Source organism: Cavia porcellus, unplaced genomic scaffold (genome assembly GCF_034190915.1).
Source record: "Cavia porcellus strain 051 isolate PalLab524CR breed Dunkin Hartley unplaced genomic scaffold, mCavPor4.1 scaffold_6, whole genome shotgun sequence".
Classification (NCBI taxonomy): Eukaryota; Metazoa; Chordata; class Mammalia; order Rodentia; family Caviidae; genus Cavia; species Cavia porcellus.
This window is the reverse complement of record NW_026947489.1, coordinates 51,449,183-51,474,170: the sequence shown is the minus strand read 5'-3', so window position 1 is coordinate 51,474,170 and position 24,988 is coordinate 51,449,183. Positions and strand designations below refer to the sequence as shown.

General features: G+C 36.4%; 1 protein-coding gene across 1 annotated transcript; it reads right to left on the bottom strand.

The window, feature by feature from the left end:
* Positions 1-13,743: 13,743 nt before the first annotated feature.
* Positions 13,744-14,679, bottom strand: LOC100723667 (olfactory receptor 2F1-like). Its single transcript, XM_003475298.1, has one exon. The coding sequence runs from the start codon at positions 14,677-14,679 to the stop codon at positions 13,744-13,746; it is 936 nt and encodes a 311-aa protein (XP_003475346.1).
* Between the last annotated feature and the right edge of the window lie 10,309 nt (positions 14,680-24,988).

The window sequence follows — 24,988 nt, the reverse complement described above, 5'->3', positions numbered from 1 at the left end:
CCAGCAAAAAGGTTATTTATAATCAAAAGTGGTATCTTGGTAGAATGTTCACATAATTTTTAACCCCATAATTAAAAATCAATTGTCTTAAAGATTTTGTGTTCCCTTCCTTGTAAATTTTCCATTGCACTATTTCTATTTGTAAATAAATTTCTTTTCATTCTTCTATATCTTATAATGGCATAAAAGATGTTTGTTCTTTAGCCATTGTACTGGTCATAACATTTCCTAGTAATGGAACAAATTTGAACTGGTAAGGTCTACAATGTTTGCCCACCTTGATTTACATTATGTTAGTTCTCCAATGCTTTGGTAAGATACACCAAAAGCTAAAAAGACCTCCTTACAAAACACAGATAAATGTAATATCTGTATGTGCCTTTTCATACAAATGTTTTGGTATTTTTAAGACTTCCTATATTTACTGTTTTAAGGATATGTGGACCAAAAAGCTGTCATTAGGTTCATTTTGATGAGTCAAAGTTTTGTTTTTTTAGTTTTTGGGGTTTTTACTGGTTTTTTTAGACAGATTGGCCTTGAATTCACTTATGTACTCCAGGCTGTCCTTGAACTAATGGCAATCTTGCCTCAGACTTCTGAGTGCTGGGATTACAGTCATGTACCAGCACACCCAGCAGAATTCTAAAGAATTGATTAAAATTATTTTTCTCAAGGGATGTTATTTTAAATCTAAAGGCTTGAAGTATATTTTCTTCATGGCAGAGTGTTTAATTTTTCTCATATTTGATTTTCTCCTTTCCACCTGACACAATAGCTAAAGACATGGAAAACTGCAGTTTAGAAAGAACTCTTGCTCTCTCTCTGTCTCTCTCCCTCTCTCTCTCTCTCTCTGTCTCTCTCTCTCGCTGTCTTTTTTTTCTCTCTCTCTCTACACACACACACAAACACAAGCCAGGAATTACTGACAAAGCAATTAATAGTTATTTTGTCTTTACTGTTTTATGATAGAATAAACAAGTAAATTATGTAACTATATAAATCACATACAAAAACTTAAACTATACCAAGTTAGAAGGAATAATTTCTAAGAAGTATATATATATATATATATATATATATATATATATACACAGTAAAGGAATTCCAAATATTTCTCTTACTTTGAATGTAAGACAAATTTAAGTCATGGTTTCTTAGTCCTGTCTTCCAAGAACTCAAACAGAAATTGAGGCAGTAATGCTCCAGATATTCTCTACATGTACATACACAGTGCAATCTAAAAATAATGGTAAATTATTAATTTCTTAAAAATTTATTGCAGTTAAAGACACACTGCCAGAAATCTCCCACACAATATTCCCCTTTGCTTTTGTGTACACCTCTCCCACAGTTCTTGTCACTTTCTGAAGCTCTTCTGGAAGTCCTCTTGTATATTTTATCATAACTCACTCTCCCACACAGGGACATCCATACAGAAAGAATGAATAAGGGCAGATTCACATAAAACATTTACACTTCCCTCACTGAATTTAAAGATAATCTAATGAACAGCAGCAAAACAAGTGATGTTTTCCTACCTCAAAAGAAAAAAAATTCCAAAGGAGAGAATTTGTGCTCGCTGGAAGTCATGTTGCTTTCGGTCAGCAATGGAGCCAACCAAGTGTATTCTGTAGTGATTTATTACTTATATCAACAAGTGTTGGAGTTTTCAAATAAAACATGTCTGATTTTTTTGAGAATTCTGATGTTTTTTAAAGTGACAAGTGTGAAAAATGAAAGAATACATATTAATGACAGCAATCAAATAAGAAAACTTACTAAGACGCGATCGAGAAAACTTCAGAATATTACCATAAAATAGTTTTTCATCACTTATACTGCAAAAAACTCCAAATACTTCACCAAAAGTAGGAAACACAAAAACACTTACGCAGCTAAGTCACGTCCGTAGCATTACTGAACTTCTTAAACACAAGATTAACTTCGGTTCTTCAGCCACTATGTTATATTACGATTCATCAAGGATAATAAATATTTCACCAGAATCATCCATGCATTTCCAAGGCACAGTGGAGATGATCATAAAACCTTATGCCTCATTCAAAGACCTGGAACAGTTCTGAAAAAAGGTATACACCAAACACAGATGAAAAACCCAGTAAAATGCGCAAAGAACAAGGAGAGATATCAGGCCTGAGCCACAGAATAAGCTGAGAACCCCGGGGCTATGCTCCTCTGTGGACAGCAGCATCTTGTCCCCTTTGCTCTGCCCCAGATTATATGTCATTTCCTGCCTCGTGGTTACATTGCCCTGTTTTCTTTTCTCATCTTTACTATAGAAAACTCAGAAAATTGAGCATCGAGCAAACCCAGCTCCATTGAGCAGCCGATCCAAATTTTTATTTCAGATATAAGCACCTGCATTTGGTGTTACCATGACATCTGTCTTTGGATCATTTTCATGCACCTCAGCATAATATTTTTATTTTAAAGTACCCTTTGGATGGGATTAATGATTTATAGAAAAGCAAGTATTCCCCTAAACCACTGCATATGTGCTTTCCACATTAGAAAATCAAGATTGTGGCATAAATTGTTCCTTTCTCAGAACACATAGCTTTATAGTGATAATTTTTTAAAAAAATAACAAAAATAATTTTTATTGAGACTGTAAAAGTGCAAATAACCTTGAAACTGTAAGAATGTTTTTAAAACATACACCAGCTAAACAAGCTATCTTTCAAGCATATGTGGATACTGTGTCATAGGGAACCTACATTATATTCTGACCAGCCCTAGCCTGAGCAGTGCTGGGTCACATGTAAGACAGATATTCTAGTTCAAAGAATTGTTCACCAAGCAGAAAGTGAGTATAAAGACAAATTTCTGATCCAGGATCACTGAATTCTGGCCAAGAAGATGCACAGGCTATAAACATCAAGGCCTTAAATCTGCAGCTGATTCATTAGGAGAAGCAGGCACATAACAAGTTGGAAACTCTAAAATCCTCCCTAAATCGAATGACTAGAATAGTCAGGCCAAATTGCCCCTAGAGAATAATTTTATCTCTATACTTTTAACTAAACTTTAGGTTTGAAGGAGACTTGTATGATTCATGTCCTTCAATAAATGTTTTCTAAAAATGCTGGACTCACCTCTGAAGAGTAGAAAAAACCATGAGTGTCTTCAGAGGATGATAAAGGATGGGAAAGTTTGGAATCTGAAGACAGTGCAACTGGAGCAGGTAACTTTTTCAGACTTTAGGAAGGAAATCTCACGAGGCCAATTACACTTTGTTTATTAGATTTCCTTTCTTTTCCCTCCCCCTCTGTCTGGTCATTTCTGCACCTAACACCTAAACTCACATTTCAGTTTTGCAAATGAAAGTTTGCTTTCTTTGTCCCTGGGGCAAGGGAAAGAGCTTGCCAAAGTTTAATTTCTCAAAGGACCCAAGTCTGTTCTACACTGATTCTACTTAAACTGGCAAGTCTTTTTATCCTACTTGGAAGACATGTAGACATCATCATATCCCTAGTTCTCCATTCCAATTTGCCACTTTCCACGTCTCTTTGAGAAATAGCTCCTGGCCCAGGAAACGCAAGACACTGCCATGATGCTGTGGTGCATGTACTGTGATGCAAGCATGGGCACGGGGATGATTTCATTATGGTTCCCAGTGAGATGCTGCTTATTTGTGGGCTGCTCTCCACGTTGGGAATTCTACTACCACATCTTTCAGTGGTCTTTAGGATTTTAATTGTTTCTTTTCATTTAAAGAAGGAAGACGGACCTGGACAAGCACATAGTTTATAACTTAGAAATTTTAATTCTCAGAAGTTTTAATAAAAGTACAACCATACTGTGTGAACAAACTCTAGCAATGCTGTCTCTCTCTCTCTCTTCCTCTTGCTTTTAACCTCCCTCCTTCCCTCCCTCCTTCCCCCTCCTTCCATCCCCTCCATCTATCTCTTATCTCTTTTTCCTGAGGATAACTGGAGTTTTGCCTTGTCCTGCTGCTCTCATCTCTAATCAGCTACTTAGAATTTTTCTGAAACCCGACTTTTGATTTTCCCTTGGCTTTTTCTGAGGCTGATGGCAACAGGTATCCTGTGTGTGGAGAACACCCACAGGAAAACTGGAGATGGTGAGAGAAAAGCTACAGTTAGCAGGGACCTTCAACAGAAAAAGAAGATGGGAGGCAAAGAGAAGACAAAAGAGGAAAAGAAAAGAATGAAAAAGACTCTTTCTAGCTTTCAAAATGTTGCTGACCTAGCTAAGAAGACATGGTGGTGAATGCCTGCTACCCCAGCCCATGGAAGCTCAGATCTAGCCTGGCAAATTAGTAACTTAATGAGACTCTGTCTCAAAATAAAAACAAAAGACTGGTATATAGCTTAGTGCAAAACCCTAGGTTCAGTCTCCAGTACCTAAAAAAATACATTGCTCATGTCTCTCGTGAATCACTTTTCTTTCTTATTTGCAGTCTTCTTTACTTTGCAAATTTATTATCTTGTTTCTATTTTTTACCCCTACTTATATGAATACAAAAGGAAGAGAACTCATATGTAAAATACAGTTCCCCATCTTTAAATTTTAATAATTACTTTTGTTGAGGGAGTCAGGGAAGATGGTGGAACAGTAAATAGCAGAGTAAGCAACCTCTCTGAGAGAAATAGTCCACATGCTGGAATATAGCATTCTGGAGAACACAGAAGAAAAGAAGTGGGTCCTCTCAACCCAGGAAGAAGCTAAAGTGAGAACTGAAGCCCTTAGAGAGAATTTTAAAAAAGAAAGAAAGAAAAACTTAAACAGAAGAAAGCGGTAGCTGGCGACACTTTCATCAGAGCTGGTCTGATTGTGCCAGAAGCTTTGTAGAAACCTGGAGGTGCATGGGCACAGTGAAGCTGGTGGCTGGCATGCCGAAAACCTCGGTGGGGAGATGCATTGCAGGAGGGAGCAGCAGACTGGAGAACTGCAATGGTTGGTGGTGAGTGTGGGGGACTCAGTCCTCCGGTGGGAGTGGTGATTGGGCGGGTACCATTTTGGAGTAGGGCAGGATAAGCCTGAAGATGGAACTGCAGTCAGCTTCATTCAGTTACTCCTAGCTCAGAGCACACTGGTGGAAATTGCTTGGAGTGAGTTCTGCCCCTGTGTGCAGTCCAATAACCATTGCCAAGGTTTTCATAAAACTATCCCTAACCCTGCCCACCCAGTGCACAGTTGGTGAAGGCTCCCTCCTGGTTTACCCAGCTGAGAAGGGAGGGCCAGCCTGCCCCACCCCTGCTACCACTCCAGCAGCCACCACAGACTAGGGAGAGCAGCAAACAGCAGAAATACCTAGCCAACATGCTCCAGAGTAATTATAACCAATACAGGAAGTGCCACAGACCCCACTACCTCCTTGTCCAGAAGAAACCAAGAACATGATAATAGGAAGAAGCAAAAGGCATTGTCTGGCCTCCAACCCACGCAGTACTGGTCAATAAGATGTAAACACAGAAGAGATCGAAAGTCACACCCTTGCAGTTTTTGAAGCAACAGCAACTAAAATAAAGCAACAACTCCAAGAAGCTGTAAAAGAACTTAGAACAGAAATACTATTAGAAGAAGATATAAGAAACATAATAAAAGAATTGCTAAGTACCTCAAAAGAAGACACAGATGGAGGAATAGAGGAGCACAGAAAAAGAGGAAAACCTTCAATGAAGAATATAAAAAAATTTAGAATACATGCAACAGATTCAAAAAGATTACCAGGAAATTAAAAACTCCATAGAAAGTTGTCAAAACTGCTTAAAAGACACTAAAGATAGACTATCAAACCATGAAAACAGGTTTGAATCTTGCAGTCATGAAAAGAAAGATCTCTTAAAAATAACAAGGAACCAGGAAGTAATAATACCAAGGCTGGAATATGATAAGAAGATCTATAACGTAAGAATAAAACACATGAGTGAAGAAGCAGGGGTAAACACAAATGTTATTTACAGAAATATTTAAAGAAAACTTCCCAAGTATATGAAACAGAAATGATATTCAGGTAAATGAGGCATACAGAACTCTGGCCAGCTATAACCAAAGTAGATCTACCCAGACACATAATAATCAAGATCCCAGAAATTCAACACAAGAACAGTTTAGTAAAAGCATTCAGAGAAAAGAAACAGATCAGCTATAAAGGAAAACCCATCAGAATCATGACAGGCTTCTCAACACAAACCATCAAATCAAGAGGAGCTTAGAGTTAAGTATTTCAAGCCCTGAAAGAAAATAACCTCCAACCCAGATTGATGTACCCTGGAAACTTATCTCTCAAAAATTAATGGAAAAACAAGATGCTTCCATGTCAAAGAGGAACTGGAGGAGTTCATGGCAATCAATCCAACCCTATGGAAATACTGAAGGACATTCTAGAGAAAGAGAAAAAAAGACCATGTTTCAGGAACGGCAGAAAAGGGGGCTCACTGAAAGGGGCAGACAGTGAAACGAAGGGGAAAAGTAGACAACCAATACAGAAAAATAACATGGCAGAGATGAGGCAGAGAAAGTTGATCATAATCACTAATATGGATAGCCTCAATTCAACAAGAAAAAGAAACATAGGCAGAGTGGATCAGGAGATAGGGCCCATCAATATGCTCTACATAAGAAATATAAGTAACTCAAAAGAGGGTTTATAGACTGAATGTCAAAGATGAGAAGATAATACTCTATGTGACAGGGAACCAGACAAATGTAGGAGTAGCTTGTCCATCAGCTGCAGATTGCTTAGAAAGCCATGAGACTTTTTTGCAATGAAAACTACTCAGCTATAAAGAAAGAAAACCTTGAGGCTCTTGTAGACAAATGGATACAACTTGAGATCGTGTTCAGGGGTGAAAAGGTTCAAGGGTAAAAAGGTTGTCTCCCTAATTTAAAAATTAAAGGAGTTAGTGGGATACAAAATGTACAATGCACCCTGTGAAAGTGAAAGGGGAGGAACTGTCTAAAAAGGTAAGGCAGAGGACCTTGTTAATCTTTTATCATGATTTGAAATCCATATTGTTTTCGTTGTTCTGTTTAGTTTGGGTTTTTTTTCTGTTCCAATTTGTCCACTTGTATTAGATTTGATGGCATGGACAGCTATTCCAAAGATAGCTGGATATATTATGGTCACCATTTTTGATTTCCCATTAACTTGATTTGAAGTCCTATATTGTTTTCACTGTCTTGTTTTGACTGATTTTATTTGATTCTGTTTTGTTTGACAGTATCAAGTCTGAGGATATAGGTAACTACTTAGAAGACAGCAAGATTCATTATGATGCCCATTGTGGTTTGACTATTATCCTCTTTTGAAGTCCTATAATGCCTCCAATGTCTTGTTTTTATTGGTTTTGTTCTGTACTGTTTGTTCAATTTTATTGAGCCTGATGACATGGGCAATTCTTTTTGAAGATAACAAGAGGCATTATCATAACCATTGTTGATCATCTTGCATTTTGTTTTTAAGTCATGTACTATGTCCATCCATTTGTTTTGACTGACTGTATTTTGTTTTGTCACATTTGGTTTTATTCTCTTTAAAAAAATAAAAGTAAATATAGTTTGAGAATTATTTTGTTAATAATATATAATAGATTAAATGGCATTTCTTTTTTCTACTAGGATAGCTGTTCCAACTCAATTTATTAAGTAGTCTATATTTTATTTAAGTTGTTTGAATATGAAAATCTATATCTAGATTCCATTTACTGAAGTTTTATTTTGTGCATCATTTTGATTCATGGAGACATTTTCATCTATAGCAATACCTTAATGTTAACTGTAGTTACTTCTTGTTTTGATGTATTAGGATGGTCATTCACATTTTATTTGATTTCTTTTTCAAAAGCCTTTCTGTTTATTCATTAAAAGTTTTTCTTTCACATTAAATTTAAAGTCAACCTAATTAGTAAGATTTTAAAAAATGTCTGCTAGATGTGGACTGCTTTTGTTTTGATTTTAAGGATTACCTTGAGACAACCTGAATTTTGTAGTATTGATTCTCCATACAGAATCACTTATCATTCATTTATATTAGATCTTGTTTTTATGTCTTTCTTCAAATTAGTTTTTCATTAAAATTTTGCATATGTATATTTTACTTATGTATTAGTTCTATAATGCATGCTATTATTGTAAATGGGGATTTTTCTATTATCATGTACAGTTCATTTTTACTAGGATACAGATAGATTACTGATTTATATAGCCCAGTCACTTAATCATTGTACTTGAATGAATGTCTGTCTATTTTAAGATACATAATAATATCCACCATCTGTATGTCAGAGACTTTTAGCTGCCCATTAACATCTAATTTCAGCTTCTTTAGAGCAAATTTTCATAGAGTATGTGGTATACTACAACTTTCTTTAGAGCCCAGGAAAAAGTTTTTGATTGTTCAAGCAGCCAGCAGGCAGAAGGTTTTGGGGAAGGAAAATCAAGTTATTACTGTAAGCACTGTGTTGTGGAAGCTTACCCTTTTCTTTTCTCCATATGTGAGCAGATCTGGTGGTCTTTCCAAAAAGTAATAAGAATGTGGCTAGGCAAGTTAATGATAGACTGGCTGTTTCCTAAATAAATCACATAGTAGATTTTTAGAAAATCCATGGCAAAACCCTATTTGTCCTCAGGGATTCAAAGGATACTTCACCATCAGGAAATTGACCAATGTGACTAACTACATTAATAGTCTTCAAGAAAAATCTACATCATTTTATTGTTTGATGGATTTAAAATGGACTTGCTAAATTACTATTGCTCATTTCTTTGCAAAATCATTTAAAAATCAGAACTAGAGGGTACTTCCTTAACTTGGTAAATATAAAATATCTCGCACACATAACAAATGTATGCTTAATGGAGAGAATCCTGAACATATTTAGAAGAATGAGAAGTGATATGTATACTCTGATAGTTATAATTCTACACGACATTGGAGACTCTGGCCTCAAAAACATTTGTATGTACAGAAAATTTTAAAGGAAACTATTACTCTTTTTTGTAAGTATTATATGTCAAGAAAAAGTTTTCAATATATGAGCTGTAATGAGAGAACTAGGTATAAGCCCACCTTAAAGATTCTGTTCACTAACTGTAACTAATCAGTTAAAAAGTAAAATAAAATTTCCCTTATGACACCAAAACACACTACAAAGCATTCAGGAATTGTTTAACAGAAAATGTGTACAATCTCTCTGGAGCTCTTTGCCAAAACTTTCTGTTCTCATACCATGTTTTATCTAATTACTCTATCTTATTTTCTCCATAGCAAATAACATCATTCAAACACTCTGTTTTATTTATTTCTGTTATTAATTTGTCTGTTTTCCTCAGTTATAATGCAAATTCCTTAAGAACAGATAGTTTTTGGTTAATTTCTTGTTGCAAACCACTGTTTCTGGAGTGAGATGATAATCTCAGTGTAGTTTTAATTTGCATCTCTTGAATGCGCAATGATGTTAAACGTTTTTTTGATATATTTATTTGCCATCTGTATTTCTTCATCTGAGAATTACGTATTCATTTCAGATGCCCACTTTTGGATTGGGTCTTTAAATTTGGGGGGCCTGAGTTTTTTCAATTCTTATACATTTTAGATGAAAATCTATTGGCAAAAATCTTTCCTCAATTTGTGGGTTTTCTTTTCACTCTGTTGATGACTTCTTTTGAGGTGCAAAAACTTTTCAGTAAGATGAAATTCCAGTTGTTGATTCTTTAAAGTACTTCCTGTGCAGTTTTGCTTTTGTTTATGAATTCTCAGCCTATCTCTATGTCTCTGATATTTCTGCCTACTTTGTCTTCTGGTAGATTTAGTGTATCTGTCTTAATATGTACATCTTTGATCCATCTTTGACTTTAGTGTATGGTGATAGGCATGGGTCTGGTTTCAGTCATTGGCAGGCAGAAAGCCAGTTTTCCCAAATCACTTATTAAAGAGTGGACACATTTGGCCCCTTTGTCAAACATAAGGTGACTGAGTGTGTTTGTAATTTTGTCTGTATCTTCCATTCTGTTTGAACAGAGTAAGTCTGAATTCTTTTGTTTCTGTTTGTTTGTTTGTTGCCAGTATCATGTGGCTTGGCTTGGGAAAAAGGAATTCTTGTCCATTGTTGATGAGGGTATAGATTGGTACAACCACTGTGAAAATCAATATGAAGATTTTACAAAAAAACTCAAAAGTTCCATTTGACCTAGCTATTCCCATCCTGGGTATTTTCCCAGAAGAACTGAAACCATACCACAGCAATATATGTGCACTTATGTTTATAGAAACATAATTTGTAATAGCCGAGATCTTGGAAACAACTCAAACCACATAAACAGAATGGATAAAAAAAAGTCATGATATTTTTGTATAATGGAATGCTACTCAGCCATAAAGATAAATTCAAGGTTTTAATAGATAAATGAATGCAACTAGAAACCATACTCATAAATGAAATAAATTAGACTTGCATGTATAAATACCAAATTATCTCTCCAGTATAAAAGAGTAAATAAGATCCAAAAGTTATAATAGATATAGTAAAAAGGAAAGAAATTGTTCAAAGGGAAATTTTATTGTTTGATCAATGTTGCATGCTTGTATCTGATAGCCTGAGCAATTACTTTGAGGATAACAATATGCAGTGTAAACCCATTGTTAAATTCCTATCAGCTTGTTTTGAAATCCTGTATTGCCATTGCTTTGTTGTTGTTGTTTTTGTCATCATTTTGCTTCTGCTGTTCTTAAGTTGTTTGCTTCTTGATTTTTGTTTTTTTTTTTCTCTTTGAAAAAAAAGAACAGATAGCTCTGCTTTTTTTCACAATGATATATCTGCATAATTAGTGTCTGGAATATGACAAGTACTTCACAAATATTCAGTGAATAAATATGAAGAAGATGCTAAAATGAAGAATAGTATTTCAGATTTTTGGCTTACCTATGAAGATACTTCATGCTTTGACTTGAACAATATATTATTATAAAGTTAACATGAAAGCAGTCTCCAAACTCACTGAAAACCCAATGAAAATTAAAGGTCAACTTACTGGAGATTTAGTAACACTACTCAAAAATTTATATGGAGTTAGTCCTTTTAAAGAGCTGCATTAGTTTTGAGAAAAGTTGAAGTTTCCCACCTTACTTTATATACTGCATACAAAAACCAAAACTGATTTGAGAGTTCAAAAGCATTATTTCATGGGTTAATAACATGTGTTAGAGTTCCTACAGATGAATGAGTAAAGAAAGGGTTGTTTAAAAAATAGACCATCACACAGAAAAGCTAACACTGGATCTGTAACTAACAGTGCATGTCCTGCCTGGCAAGCAAGATGTCCTAAGTTTGATTCCCAGTACCAAACAAACAAACAAAATCAGTGTATGTAAAAATTCACATCAATGTACTAAAGAAATAACTGTAAAGATAAAAATTAAGGTCCAGCTAAATAAAAAATATAGTATTTAGTGGTCTAGGATCAGGACCATATTTCAGAAAAAACTTCAAAAGCACAAATCATGAAACAAAAATATGTTGAAATTGGTTACACCAAGACAGAGAACTTTTGTTGTTAAACAAAGGAATCTATACATGAATGGCTTCCTTCTTTCTTTCTCTCTGTTTCTTTCTTTCTCTTTTTCTTTGAATCCTAGACCTTTATACTGAACTACATTTCCAGTTCTTTTTCTTTTTTTATTTTGATACAAAATCTAAGTGACTAAAATGCCTCAGCTGTACCCAAATTTGATATCGTCTTGCCTCGATCTCCCAGAGTGCTGGGATTACAGACTTTTTACCACCATGCTTGATCCTCTATAGTTAGTTAACTGAGAGGTGATAGATTGGAAATACAATTTGCAGCAGCTATGACTTACTTAGTAACTCTTCTATCTTAGCTGGGACAACATATCTGACCTCCAAACTTAAGGAAGGAAAGGTTTATTTAGCTCAAATTTGTGGAGGTTTCAATCTATAGTCTCCTGGCTCCACAGCAGAGTGACATGTTGTGACATGTTGTGTGTCACAACATGTGACATGAGGACAACTCTGGACAACTGTGACAACTGTGACATGTTGTGTGTCACAACATGTGACAGAAGAAAGCAAAACAAGAGCAAAAAGAAAGAACAAGCAAGGAGAGAAAATTGTATCCCTTATATTGTATGTAGGCCACACTCACTGGAAGGTGTAACACTCACACCCATAATCCCAGCATTGAACCATGAATTAATCACAAACTCTAGATGCCCATTTTCATGACTGTATGAGGCTTTGGGGGAACATCAGACACAAATCGTAATATGGTCTTATTTCATTATTATATACACAGCAACAAAAAATTGGCAGACAAAGAATTCAGTAAAGAAAAAGAAAATGCAGTATAAAGCAGTAAAAAAAGAAAAAGAAAAAGAAAATGCAGTATAAAGCAGTAAAACCTCAAGTGATTAACAGTCAGATTCACACAGAAAATGTTTTATTCTGCACCTATTATGCGACAGGCATGAGTGTAGACAGCTGTAGTACTTAGTGAACTAGAGAGTCCTGCAATCTGTGGTGAAAGTAGGAGGCAGATGCTTAAAGATGAGTTATTTTCAAAGTGCCTCAAGAAAGATGAATTCCTTGGACAATAGCAGGATGAGCGGGAATGGGAGTAGATGCCAGGAAGGAAGTTTGCTTTAACAAACAAGGAAGTTGTATAAATGCCATTAAAAAATTGTCAGCTGGGTGAAGAACAGGAGGAGACAAGAGTGATGTTATCACCAACCACATGGATTGCAAAGTCTGGGATGAGGACAGGAGACAATCAGGAATGCAGTGTGTAGCTCCCAGTCCATACCAAAGTCACGCAAAATAAAATCATGTCCTATTCATTAGGACATGAAACATTCATGGAAACATTCAAACCAGGCCAAATGTTATATAGAAAGAAAAATTCATATATACAGAAAGAAAAAATGTCCACAATAGTGCAAACTTTAAGGTCATTCCCCAGAGCATTGTCTGTAACCTAGCAACTCAAATCCTATGTACACACCCAGAAAAAATTTCCACACACAAGGTTCAGTGCCATCACCAAGAATGATAGCTAAGATATTGTGAACACCATGGCTGAGCATGAGCAGTGGTATCAGATCTTAAAATGTAATGTTACATGGAAAGACAAAGTCATGTGACACTTAATAATATGATGCATTTAAATATAAATGCATTTCCTATGTAATTAATAAATTAGACTCTTGACCTGAAAAGCAAGAAACAAATGGGGAAAATGATCCTAAAAAGGAGTTAATTTTTAAAAATATTGAAAGGCCTTGTGCAGTAGATGAGGTTCCATGAAGATTATCATCAACTGATTAACTGTGCCAGAAATTTTCAAAACTGCTTTTCTAATGTTCTAAATCTCAACTTACACTGTCTTTATATACTTCATAAAAGACAGCTAACATAGTAAATGGACATGTCAATAAATCATTCAGTCAGTAGAAATTCAATAACATTTTTAAGGAACTGGGAATTAAATATGGTGAAACCCACGTGTTGCTCTCTAGAAGCTTACAGTCTAACCTGCAAACAGAAGCAGAGTGCACTTCAACAGTGGAAGAGAATTTTGGCTTTGTTTTTGCACATTTTAAAAAGCAACAAGGTGCAGAGAACTAGGCTATCAAAACTGATCCACCTTCAAATAAAATCAGGAGAAAGAACATATCCCTCATTCCTCTTTGTCTGGAATATCTCTCTTTTGACTGTTGGACAGAAATTATTCTTTGAATTTTTACCCTTTTAAGCTAAATTTTCCCAATACTTTTCGTAAGGCACCAACCACATCTTTGTTTCTCAAACTGTAGATTAAGGGGTTCAGCATTGGGGTCACTATGGCATAGAAGACGGCACCCATCTTTTCCTGCTCTGCATAGGAGCCACCCACAGGTCTCATGTATGTGAAGATGGCTGTGCCAAAACACATGGACACCACAATGAGGTGGGAGGTACAGGTCCCAAAGGCTTTGCGGCGTCCCTGAGAAGAACGTATGTGTAGAACAGTGGCAACTATATGAGCATAGGAGAAGAGGACCAGAAAGCAGGGCAGCATGATCACCAGAAATCCTGAGATGGTCACCATGATCTCGTTGAAGGAGATGTCCCCACAGGCCAGCCTCAGCACAGCCAGCATCTCACAGGCAAAATGATTAATGATGTTATGACACAAGGGTAACTGGAAGATGATGATCGTCTGCATGAGTGAATTCATGAAACCTGACACCAGGCAGCCAGCAGCCAGGCCAAGGCACAGCCCTCCATGCATGATGACTGTGTAATGCAGTGGGTGGCATACTGCCACGTAGCGGTCATAAGCCATGATCCCCAGCAGGAAGAACTCTGTGCTGCCCATGGCTAGAGACACATAGAGCTGGAACACACAGCTGTAGAAAGAGATGGACTTCCGGGAGGACAAGAAGTGAACAAGCATCTGTGGGACAGTGCTACTGATATAACAGATGTCCACACATGACAGGATACTAAGGAAAAAGTACATGGGTGTATGGAGCCTGCTGTCCAGCCCGATGAGGAGGAGGAGGAGGGAGTTTCCCAACACAGTAAGGAGATACATGGCCAGAAACAGGACAAAGAGGGAAACCTGAGTGTACCACTCACTGGACAGGCTCAGTAGGGTGAACTCACTCACCCACGTCTGGTTGTCCCTGCCCATGAGCTTCTGAGGATCAAGTCCAAGTAACTTATCAATAAACAACAGAGCAAAACCAGACGGAAACCCTTGTTATCTCCTCTCAGTGGGGAAGATGGTATTAGAGTGTCTGTACATTTGAGGTCAAAGGATAAACTATGGAACTTCACCTTTTTCTAGACACTCAATACCTAACCATGGAGTTTATTCATTTCTTTTCTGACAACCAGCTTTCTTCTACTTGTACCTCAGAATCCACAGCAAATAACTCAGTAGTTACCTACAATTTTATAAAAGTTTACATTTTACCTCTGGGTTCTCTAGCTATGAACATGCGGTGTTCAATTTATACTCTTCTATAATCAGAAATTTGGGATATCAACTTGCAAAATAGCAAATTTAATAGATTATATGTGTCAGGAAATATACAAAATTACGTTTCAGAAAATTAAAAACACTAACATACGAGTGATCGTGTTCAGTCTTAATAAAAGTGCATATGGGAAGAAATCACCCCAATTCATGTTCTCCCTCCTTCAGGAGACTGGCAAAGAATGGCCTGCAGGAGGATATACCTGGTCAAAAACAAACAAGCAAAAACATGAAGTCCAACATTAATTTTGCTATCTTCTCTGATACATGATGTAAACTCTAACACTCACTGCAATTATTAGCTGATTAACTAAGGGGTAGTGGGAATCTTGCTGCCCTCCTTACTGATCTTATTTTTGTGTATCCTGAGTAGTGAAGGGGTTTGGAGACAAAAAACTATCACTAGGATTAACTCATTGAAATGGCTGCTGATGTTCTCTTTCTCGTACCTCTCTCTACTCTTATTCCCATTTCAAATGTATTTGACCTTTCATTCTTCTGAAAGATATGAAACTTTATCTTTCATATCTCTGAGCTGTTCTCTCTTGACTTTGACTCCTGCCACCACAGGGTAGTGTCTGGTTTGCTCAACATGGTCCCTGAACTTTCTAATCTTGATGATCTACTGGTATTTCAGAGAGTTTAAAGAGTCTGTTTTTAGAAATGCACTTTGGAACTCTTATTCATCTTGGGTTTGCATTTCACTTAAATGACAAGGAATTTCCAAAAGCCTCATAGACTGGACAAAGTTTATTCCCAATTTCTCACTTAATCTATATCTCTAAATACTCTGCATTTCAGAAGGATAACCTAGGACCACCTACAGCCTCCCAGTCAAACACATGATCTGCCTTTCATCTTTGGTCAGATACTACCACTAAATATATGACAAGGATTGACCTTTCTGTTGAGTGTGAACATAACAGGAAAGGTCATAAGGTACATGAAGATCAATAGGGTGTTGCACTTTCATTTTGGCTACAGACAAAAGTCTGAGGCTGGTGCTATGTATCCTTCCTTCATCTGAGAATAAATACATTTCAAAAAACTACTCTCAGACAACTTATGCAATATACAAAGGGAGACATTCTAGCATTCTTTAGAAATTATTCCAGAACTTTGAAAAAATAGCAAGTTGTATTGTAATATTTCTGTAAGAAACAGAATACCTATCTTTTCTATCCTTATGGAAAAAGGAAAACTTGAAGTACAAAACCATCAGTGGTGGGCATTTGGCAAAGCAGATACAAAAGTGAGAGACAAGGAAAAAGCAGGGCATGACATGCTTCAGCGGAACTTGACTACAAACAGGCACTATTTTATAAACAAGACTTGAAAAAGGAATAGGATAGTTTCTAGTTCTGCTGTTACATAGGAAACAACTCATGTGAAAGAATTTTGTCAGCAGAAGGCTGAAATCCTAGTGCAGTGATAAAGATACACGATGATTAGGTAGTGTTTACCAGGTACTAAATACAGGAACTTTTGAAAATTCTTGCTATTAAATATCTTAGAATTTTGAGTCTTTTACTTCTCCAAAATAATGATAACTAAATACTTGACAATGAGAATGTTATTTCTGATCTTTGGCTAGTAAGTTTCCTTAAAGCCCTTGGAAGTAACTGATTAGAGGCAGAATGTAAAAATTTAAAGGTCTGTTTAAAGGGAGCATACGGCAAGTCTGTCCTAATGTACAGGAGGGACAAAGGGACAATAAAAGGATAGAAATAAGACAGTAATATGAGAAACAATAATTCTATAAGGAAAGCAGAACACAACAATACAAAATATCTGAAATATTTTTTGAAAAATTAATACTGACAAGCAAATAAATCTTAACATGTCTTAAAAAGTAAGATGGCAAAGTTGTAACTGTCAGCAATCATAAAATTAATGAGATTTTCTGTGCCTTTTCTTCTTGGAAATAACTCTAGTGACATATCACTTTTTTTTTTCAACAGAATCACATGAAAAGTTTGAGCTACCCTAGGAATAGAAATCGACCAAATTACCCTTCCCACCTATCTCCACTTCCTTGTAGGTGCTGATATATACCTGCTACTGGTAACCATGGAACGATTACAGCCCATCATTCAAGCAAAGTTACTTTCTACTCAGCAAAATTTAAGAATGACTGATGGCACAAACCTGTTCCCCGGCCCATAAACCCGAATTCAATGGATGTCATCTTATCCTTGTTGTATTATCTTTCCTTCTTGGTTAAGGACCTGACAAAAGAAATGTCATCCCATCTTCTTTCTCCTGAGTATTATCCTCTCTTTCTCCGTGTTGACCATGTTGAGCAAACCAGACACTACCCTGTGGAGGCAGGACAGACTTGAATATATGCTTCCTTCAGTCAGACCCAGAAAGAGCACTGCTATAGCTAAGCCTATTGATTGTTGGGAAAGAAGTCAAAACATCTGAAAGAAATCACTGCTCAGTCTGACTACAGAAAATGTGCTTTCTTAGAATCAATTGGCAAAGGTGGACTTATATTTCAGTTTCCCAGCTCAGTCCAATTGCAACATGAGGAAGACATTAGGAAGAGGCTGTGTGGTGAGCAGACCCAGGTTCCAAGGCCTTAGATCCCAGAATGCACTCCTAAGTCTCTGAACATGGCTGACTCATCCCAAGGATGGGAGGTGGCCCTGTCCCAGGTGACATAAGGCTGGCCAAGATGTGTGGCATAGAAGAAGTAACTTTCCTCTCCCTCCGAGATAAAATCTCCACAGGTCAATTATGTTGTACTTATTAGTGTTCTGCTACTTTGCCACTTTCCTTTTCTTCTCTTTTTTTTTAAATCTCCATTTTATCCCTTTCTTTAATGAATTTCAATGTAACTATTCCCTCCCCTTAAATCTCCCATGCATTTTATTTTTTAAAATTTCTCATGCATATTAGAGACTTTAAAAATCATAACGTTTTTATTAACCCAGAAACATGAGAAGCCACAAAGACTCACATTCCCAGGAAACTTTCTTCTGTTTGTGGAGTTTTCTTTTTAAGAAACTTATACCTCGCCTGGGACTTTTTCTCCTCACATTCATTTTTGTTTTGTTTTGTTTTGTTTTTGGTATTGGGAATCAAACTCACAACTTCATGCTTGCCAGGAAGGTGCTATACTACTGAATTATATCCTTGGTTCTCTCTATACCTTCATAGTTGAGAATACTTTGACACAGTGTGTACAACAATGGGCTGTGTGTAGGAATACTGAGTAATATCTCCTGTACCATAAAACTGAATTTACGTAAATTTTTGATCAAATGATTTTTCACAGCTGATGCAAAGATCAGTTGTATATCTTCCACCCTTTCTGAATCACTATGAAAGATTCCTTTTTAACTAGGCACTGCAAAATTATTTAAACTTTTTATCTAGAAGTGAGTCTTTATATTCTGCAAATACCTCAGAAATTATTACTTGCTTTAAACATTCCTAATTATAGAGTCCTCTTACTGGTAGACACTTGGATTAACTCTAACTTGCAGCAATTAGAAAAATACTGCTGTGAGTATTCATACATACACACTCACCACTTGTCCAATATAGGGACTCATTTCTATTATCTGGTAGTGTAATTGCTACATGATAGGCTTGACCATTCTTAACCCATTGACTGGGTAAAGAAATCCGTAGCAGATTAACAAACCATAGTTTTGGGCATTCCTGGCAGGTCACAGAAGCATGACCATGAATATTACATATAGTATCTGCTGCTTTCCTCCCTAGCATATTATTCTCCTCTGCTTCCCAGCTGCCATGAGCTAAGCATCCTTGCTTCACCATTCTTTTCTGCCCTTATTTTTTTCTACTGTGCAGACAGCTGACCATGAACTGAATCTCCTGAATCTGTGAACCAAATTAAACCTCTCCTCCAAATTTTCAGTGTTGGGTGTTGTGTTTCAGCCTTGGGAGAGCTGATATAGAAAATTGGTAAAAGAATGGTGAGGTCATTGCTGTGGCTCAGAAGTCTTTATACCATGGGGCTTAGGGGCCTTTGGAACCTGTTAGTGGGAGGAATTTGCAACGGATTGTAAATGCAAGCTAGGAAATACCAGAGTGCTATAAGAAGAGCCTGATGGAAGATTCTGGTCCTCAGCCATAATATCTCAATGTTCATAGGAATGCAAAGAGTAAAAAGTACCCCAATGATGATTGAGATGTGAATGCCACAGGAAATTAGGCTATAGACCATGCATATTTCATTATTCAAAGAAGCTATCTATTTGTTGCCAATGTCCTGAAACTTTGCGGGAGGCTGAGTTTAAAGGCTACAGACAAGTTGATGTCTAAGAGAAAATTAAAGGCACCCCAATGTTCATGCTGTAATGTGGTAATTCTGGCTGCTATTAACAAGTTTATAGTCAGAAACTTGATCCAAAGGAGAGGAGATGTATCTTAAATGCTGAGATTTTGGTGCAAAAGGGACTATTATTAAATCTGAAGCCAAAGTTGTACAGTTGCTGAAAATGTTAGCACTATGATGTAGACTTTATTGAGATAGGAAGAGGATGTGCGGATAGAGATAAGGAGAGAGCTAGAAAGGACTGGAAGTTACAATAACCGAGAATTTGTATGGGTTCAGAAGGAAGTTGCCTTGAGGACATCTTAGAAATCAGCAAGATTCCACACATTCCAGGCTCAAGAATGCAATCTATTAAACTTTCATATGATAAGAAAACTGTAGGAACCCCTGCCCAAGAAAGACTGCTCAGATAGTTTATTCCATAGAATTCATTTCCCTATAATCAGCCATTCAGGCAAAGATTGCTGTAGACATGGTATAAGAGGTCCGGATACCCTGACTGCAGATCTTGGTATCATCCACCTAATGCTCACTTTACCAGCATGCAGAATGCAAGGATTTTGAGGTTAGGAGCATTTCTATCCAGATTTCAAAGGAAAGATTAGGAGGTCAAGCAAAATATCTCTGATAGGTTGGATAATAGAGGGATTGGCAAAAACAGTGTAGTGGAGACTCGGGTGTCAGAGATGCCGGGGATATGGAACATCTGCAGATAAAAGCTGTGAGGACAGTCACTTCTAAGAGAGAAGATATATGGGTTGCAACCAGCAAGATCATATTGGTGAGAAAATTCAAGCCCTATGCTTGCCCTATGCCACTGTATCTTAGGCCAAGTTAAGTTGTTTTTGATTTTGCAGAGGTTCTTAGTCAAGAATTCTGATTGAGCCTCTGAAGAGACCCTAACTTAGACTGTTGAAAAATGCTGAACTCTTAAGGCTTTAGGGAAAGGTTTATTGAGTTCTCAATTCTATTTATGATGATCGTATCATGTTAGGAATTATTACCCTATTGTGTTTATTTAGAGATTTAGTATGCTTTAATGATTTGTGTTTGAATGTAAAGTTACAAATGGTAGATGGTGACTGATAATGCTGATCTGTTGACTGGATGGGGTTAAGAAGTGCTAAACAGATTAACACAGCACAGTTTGAAGTATGTCTGCATGGGTTATGTGGGCTTGAGCTTGGAGAATATACTATCTCATGATCCCTGCCCATTTCCTCCCTGGCTCAGTCACTGCTGTGGTTCTTCTGCCTTGTTGCCATGCACCAAGCGTCCACTTTGCCTTACAATGTGATGCTTCTGTGCTGGTATCAACAGATCATGGACTGAATCTCCCCGCTGAGCCAAATTAAACCTCTTATCCTTTATCTTGTAGGTGTCAGATACTATGATCCCTGCACAAGAAAGCTCACTGATACAACAGATTAACTGCATCTATGTTGCCAATAAAATTAGCACAAATTTTATTTGGCCAATAAAATTAGTTTTCCAAAATTTAGTAGTGCTAACTAGTGGTGTTAATTACAGTGGTGCTACATTAACTATGTATTTCCCTATCTATTCTCTATCCTTGGTATTTCCATTCTTAGGTTTTGCCATGCTGATGACTCTCTAGTAGTATTGCATCATGATTACATTTTATATTGCTTGTATGGTTAATGAAAAGTTGCGTATTTTCAAATGCTTACCTGCTATTTTAACTTTCCATATCCTGGAAGGTATACATAATATTTTGCCTTTTTTCTAAGTACATGATAATTTTTCTTATAACAAAAGTTACTGTGTTATAGCAAACCGGCTCCTTTTTCATGTCCCTATAAATGTGTCATAGGATTATGGACATTAATGGTAAAAGTAAGAAAAGTGAAGAACTTACAAGACATTGTTGAAAGCCACAGGCTTCTGCTTTCTCTGTGTCTGCTCATGGTTTTTTAAAGGCTTATGAGTTATTAGAAATTTAATTTTTCATTTGTTGTCTAGCATTAGTATTTAGAAAGTAGTTAACACTAATGAGAGCACAGAGGGTTGCACAATACTTAAATAACTGTAAGACAGGACTCAGTACCTTGAGAGCTCCAAGGAAAATCACATCTCTGTAAAGGTGACTACATCGCAAATTTCTTCTGAGACTCTTGCTAGTTTTATGGTATTTTTTGTACTTTATTACTTTAAAGAAAATAAGACAAGCAAACTAATGCCTGTATCTTTCCAAAGCTTTGACATTGGTTAACTCATGTTTTGAATGGAAAAATAAAGTCAACTCTATCTTTCCTTTTTTTATTTAAAGAAAGAAGAGGGAAAAAAGAAAGGATATAAAAAAACAATGCAGTAAAAGGGTACAAATAATACAATATTTCTAGAAAAAATATGTACAGTACGATATCACCAGTTAACAGCTACACATTATCTTCCCAGAAACGGTTGTCCATATCACTAAATTAAAGCATATAAAGTGAACATTCATACAGTGAAATTGGAGACAGTTCTGTTCAATGATCCAACAAAAGCTCAGTTATATGATTTTCCATCCTACACTCTCGAACATACCTGCGGTTATATCCCTTAGTCCACCTTACTTTCCTCTCTTTTTTACAGTAACAATTAGACTTTTAGGGTTTTATTACTCTCAAGGTTCTTATTACTTTTTTGAAGAGAATAAAAACAAATGTGACTAAGCAAAACAGAGTCAGAACAGAAGGGTGGGCATAGCACGTGATGCAAAAATAGAATACCAGGTGATCAAAAGTGGTTACCATTGTGCCTCTTGCTATTTTTAAATTGAGTTGTCTATATCATCAGGTATAATAGAATTGATCAAAACAATATGGAACAAAACCAACAAAATCTACACTGAGGACCTTACAGGACTTAAAAAAAAAAAAGGATGATAGTCAATCCATATTGGGCATCATAGTATATCTTATTGCCTTCAAAGTGATTGCCTATACCCTCAAACTTGATACTATCAAACAAAATAGAATATATAATAGTCAGACAGAACAAGATGGGGAGAGCAATACTGGGGTTCAAGTCAGGTTAATAGGACAACAAAAAAGTTACTATAATGTGTCCCGTTATTCTTTAATTTAGTTTTCCCTTAGTTAAAAAAATGAGAGAAAGTAGATTAATTTAAAAATAGGGGGAAGATTCAGATAAGAGAGGACATTGTAATAGAACAACGCAAGGCAGAACTGAGCAATTTAAGCATCATTGTGTTTCACCACCAGATAATCTAACATAATAGTAGTCACCATAGTGCCTCTTTCCTTAAATTGAGTGTAATTTTGCATGCTATAATATCAAGTGTATCTAGACAGTGTGAAGCCTTTCAAGAGAATGCAAGAATTACAAGGTATTTAGAACCTGCTAATAGAAAACAAACAATGGTTTCTCTATTATCTCTTTGCCTATAAAGAGTTGCGTTTATACTATAGCATATAGTGAAATATAGTAAGATATAACATGTTAAAACCAGTGGAAACAGATGTACTACAGCTTGATGGGACTTCAAAACAAGACGATATTGAAGCATTAAAGCACTAGCTTTTACGCTGTGTTGCTTTCGTCAAAATAGCTATTCGTGCTATCATAGATACCAAAATCGAACAACCCAGGTTAAAACCATTGCGGTTAATGAGTGAAAACATTATATAGCTTCAAACCAATATGATTGGGAATCATGATTACCACATACTTCTATGTATTCTTATCATTTCTTACACTAGGGAAACTATTCGGTATTTATACATGTGAGTTTGATTTATTTCACTTATGAGTATGGTCTCAAGCTGCGTCCATTTATTTATAAATGTCTCAATGTAGTCATTCTTTATAGCTGAGTAGTACTCCAATGGGTAAAAATACCAGAACTTTTTTACCCATTCTTCAGTTGATGGACACTTAGGTTGTTTCCAAGATCTGGCTATTACAAATTGTGCTGCTATAAACATGGGTGCACATATATCACTGTGGTATGATGTTTTCAGTTCTTCTGGGAATATGCCTAGAAGTGGTATAGCGGGGTCATATGGGGCTTCCAGTCCTAGTTTTCTGAGAAATCTCCAGACTGACCTCCACAGTGGTTGCACTAGTCTACACTCCCACCAACAGCGCAGGAGAGTTTCTTTTTCTCCACAGCCTCTCCAGCATTTGTTGTTGTTGGCTTTCTTGATCTTGGCCATTCTTTCAGGAGTGAGATGAAATCACTCCTGATTTGCGGTTTTGATTTGCATTTCTCTAATGACCAATGATGGTGAACATTTTTTTCATATATTTATTTGCCATTTGCATTTCTTCATCTGAGAATTGTTTATTTATCTCAGATGCCCATTTTTGGATGGGGTCTTTGAATTTTGGGTGTCTGATTTGTTTTAATTCTTTACATGTTTTAGACAAAAGTCCTTTATCTGAAGGGCAGTTCACTAAGATTTTTTCCCAGTGTGTGGGTTTTCTTCTTACCACACTGGAGACTTCTTTTGATGTGCAGAAACTTTTATATAAGAGGTGATCCCAGTTATTGATTCTGGGAAGTATTTCCCGTGCAGTTTGAGTCCAGTTCATGAATTCTCTACCTACTCGTATATCTTCAAGGTTTTACCCAATTTGTCTTCCAATAGATTTAGTGTTTCTGTTTTAATATTTAGATCTTTGATCCATTTAGATTTTATTTTAGTACATGGTGATAGGCATGGGTCTAGTTTTAGTTTTTGACATATGGAAAGCCAGTTTTTCCAGCACCATTTATTAAAGAGACTGTCGTTCTCCCAGTGAACATGTTTGGCCCCTTTGTCGAAGATAAGGTAGTTGAGTGTGTTTGCAGTTGTGGTTGTATCTTTAATCTATTCCACTGATCTTCAGCTCTGTTTTGGTTCCCGTACCATGTTGATTTTACTACGGTTGCTTTGTAGTATACTTTCAAGTCAGGGATTGTGATACGTCCTGCCTTGCCTTGGCTGCTTAGAACTGTTCTTGCTATTCTAGGTCTCTTCTCACTCCAGATGAATTTTAGGAGTGATTTCTCGAGTTCTATGAGGTATTTTTATTGGGATTGCATTGAATCTGTACAACAGTTTTGGGAGAATGGCCAGTTTCACAATATTTATTCTCCCTATCCATGAGCAAGGGATGTTTTTCCATTTTCTGAGACGATCTTCAATTTCATTTTTCAGTGTAATATAATTTTCCCTGTACAGGTCTTTCACTTGCTTCGTGAGAGTAATTTCTAGATATTTCATTTTTTGGTTGCTAGTGTGAAGGGTGTGGCTTCTCTTATTTCTCTTTCTGTGACTTTGTTGTTAGTGTATAGGAATGCTATTGATTTTGAGTATTGATTTTATAGCCAGCTACATTACTAAATTTATTTATTATATCTACCAGTCTTTCAATGGAGTTCTGGGGATCTTCTATATAGAGTATCATGTCACCTGCAAATAATGATAGCTTAACTTCTTCTTTTCCTATCTTTACGCCTTTTATTTCTCTCTCTTGTCTAATTGCTCTCGCTAGTATTTCCAGTACTACATTAAATAAGAGTGATGATAAGGGACATCCTTGTTTTGTGCCTGATTTTAAAGTAAAGGCCTTCAATTTTTGGCCATTTAGTATGATATTGGCTGTTGGTTGTCATAGATGGCCTTTATTATATTG

What these genes read in the sequence shown, in the direction of transcription:
- LOC100723667 (XM_003475298.1), bottom strand. Translation starts at nt 14,679, where the DNA reads ATGGGCAGGGACAACCAGACGTGGGTGAGTGAGTTCACCCTACTGAGC.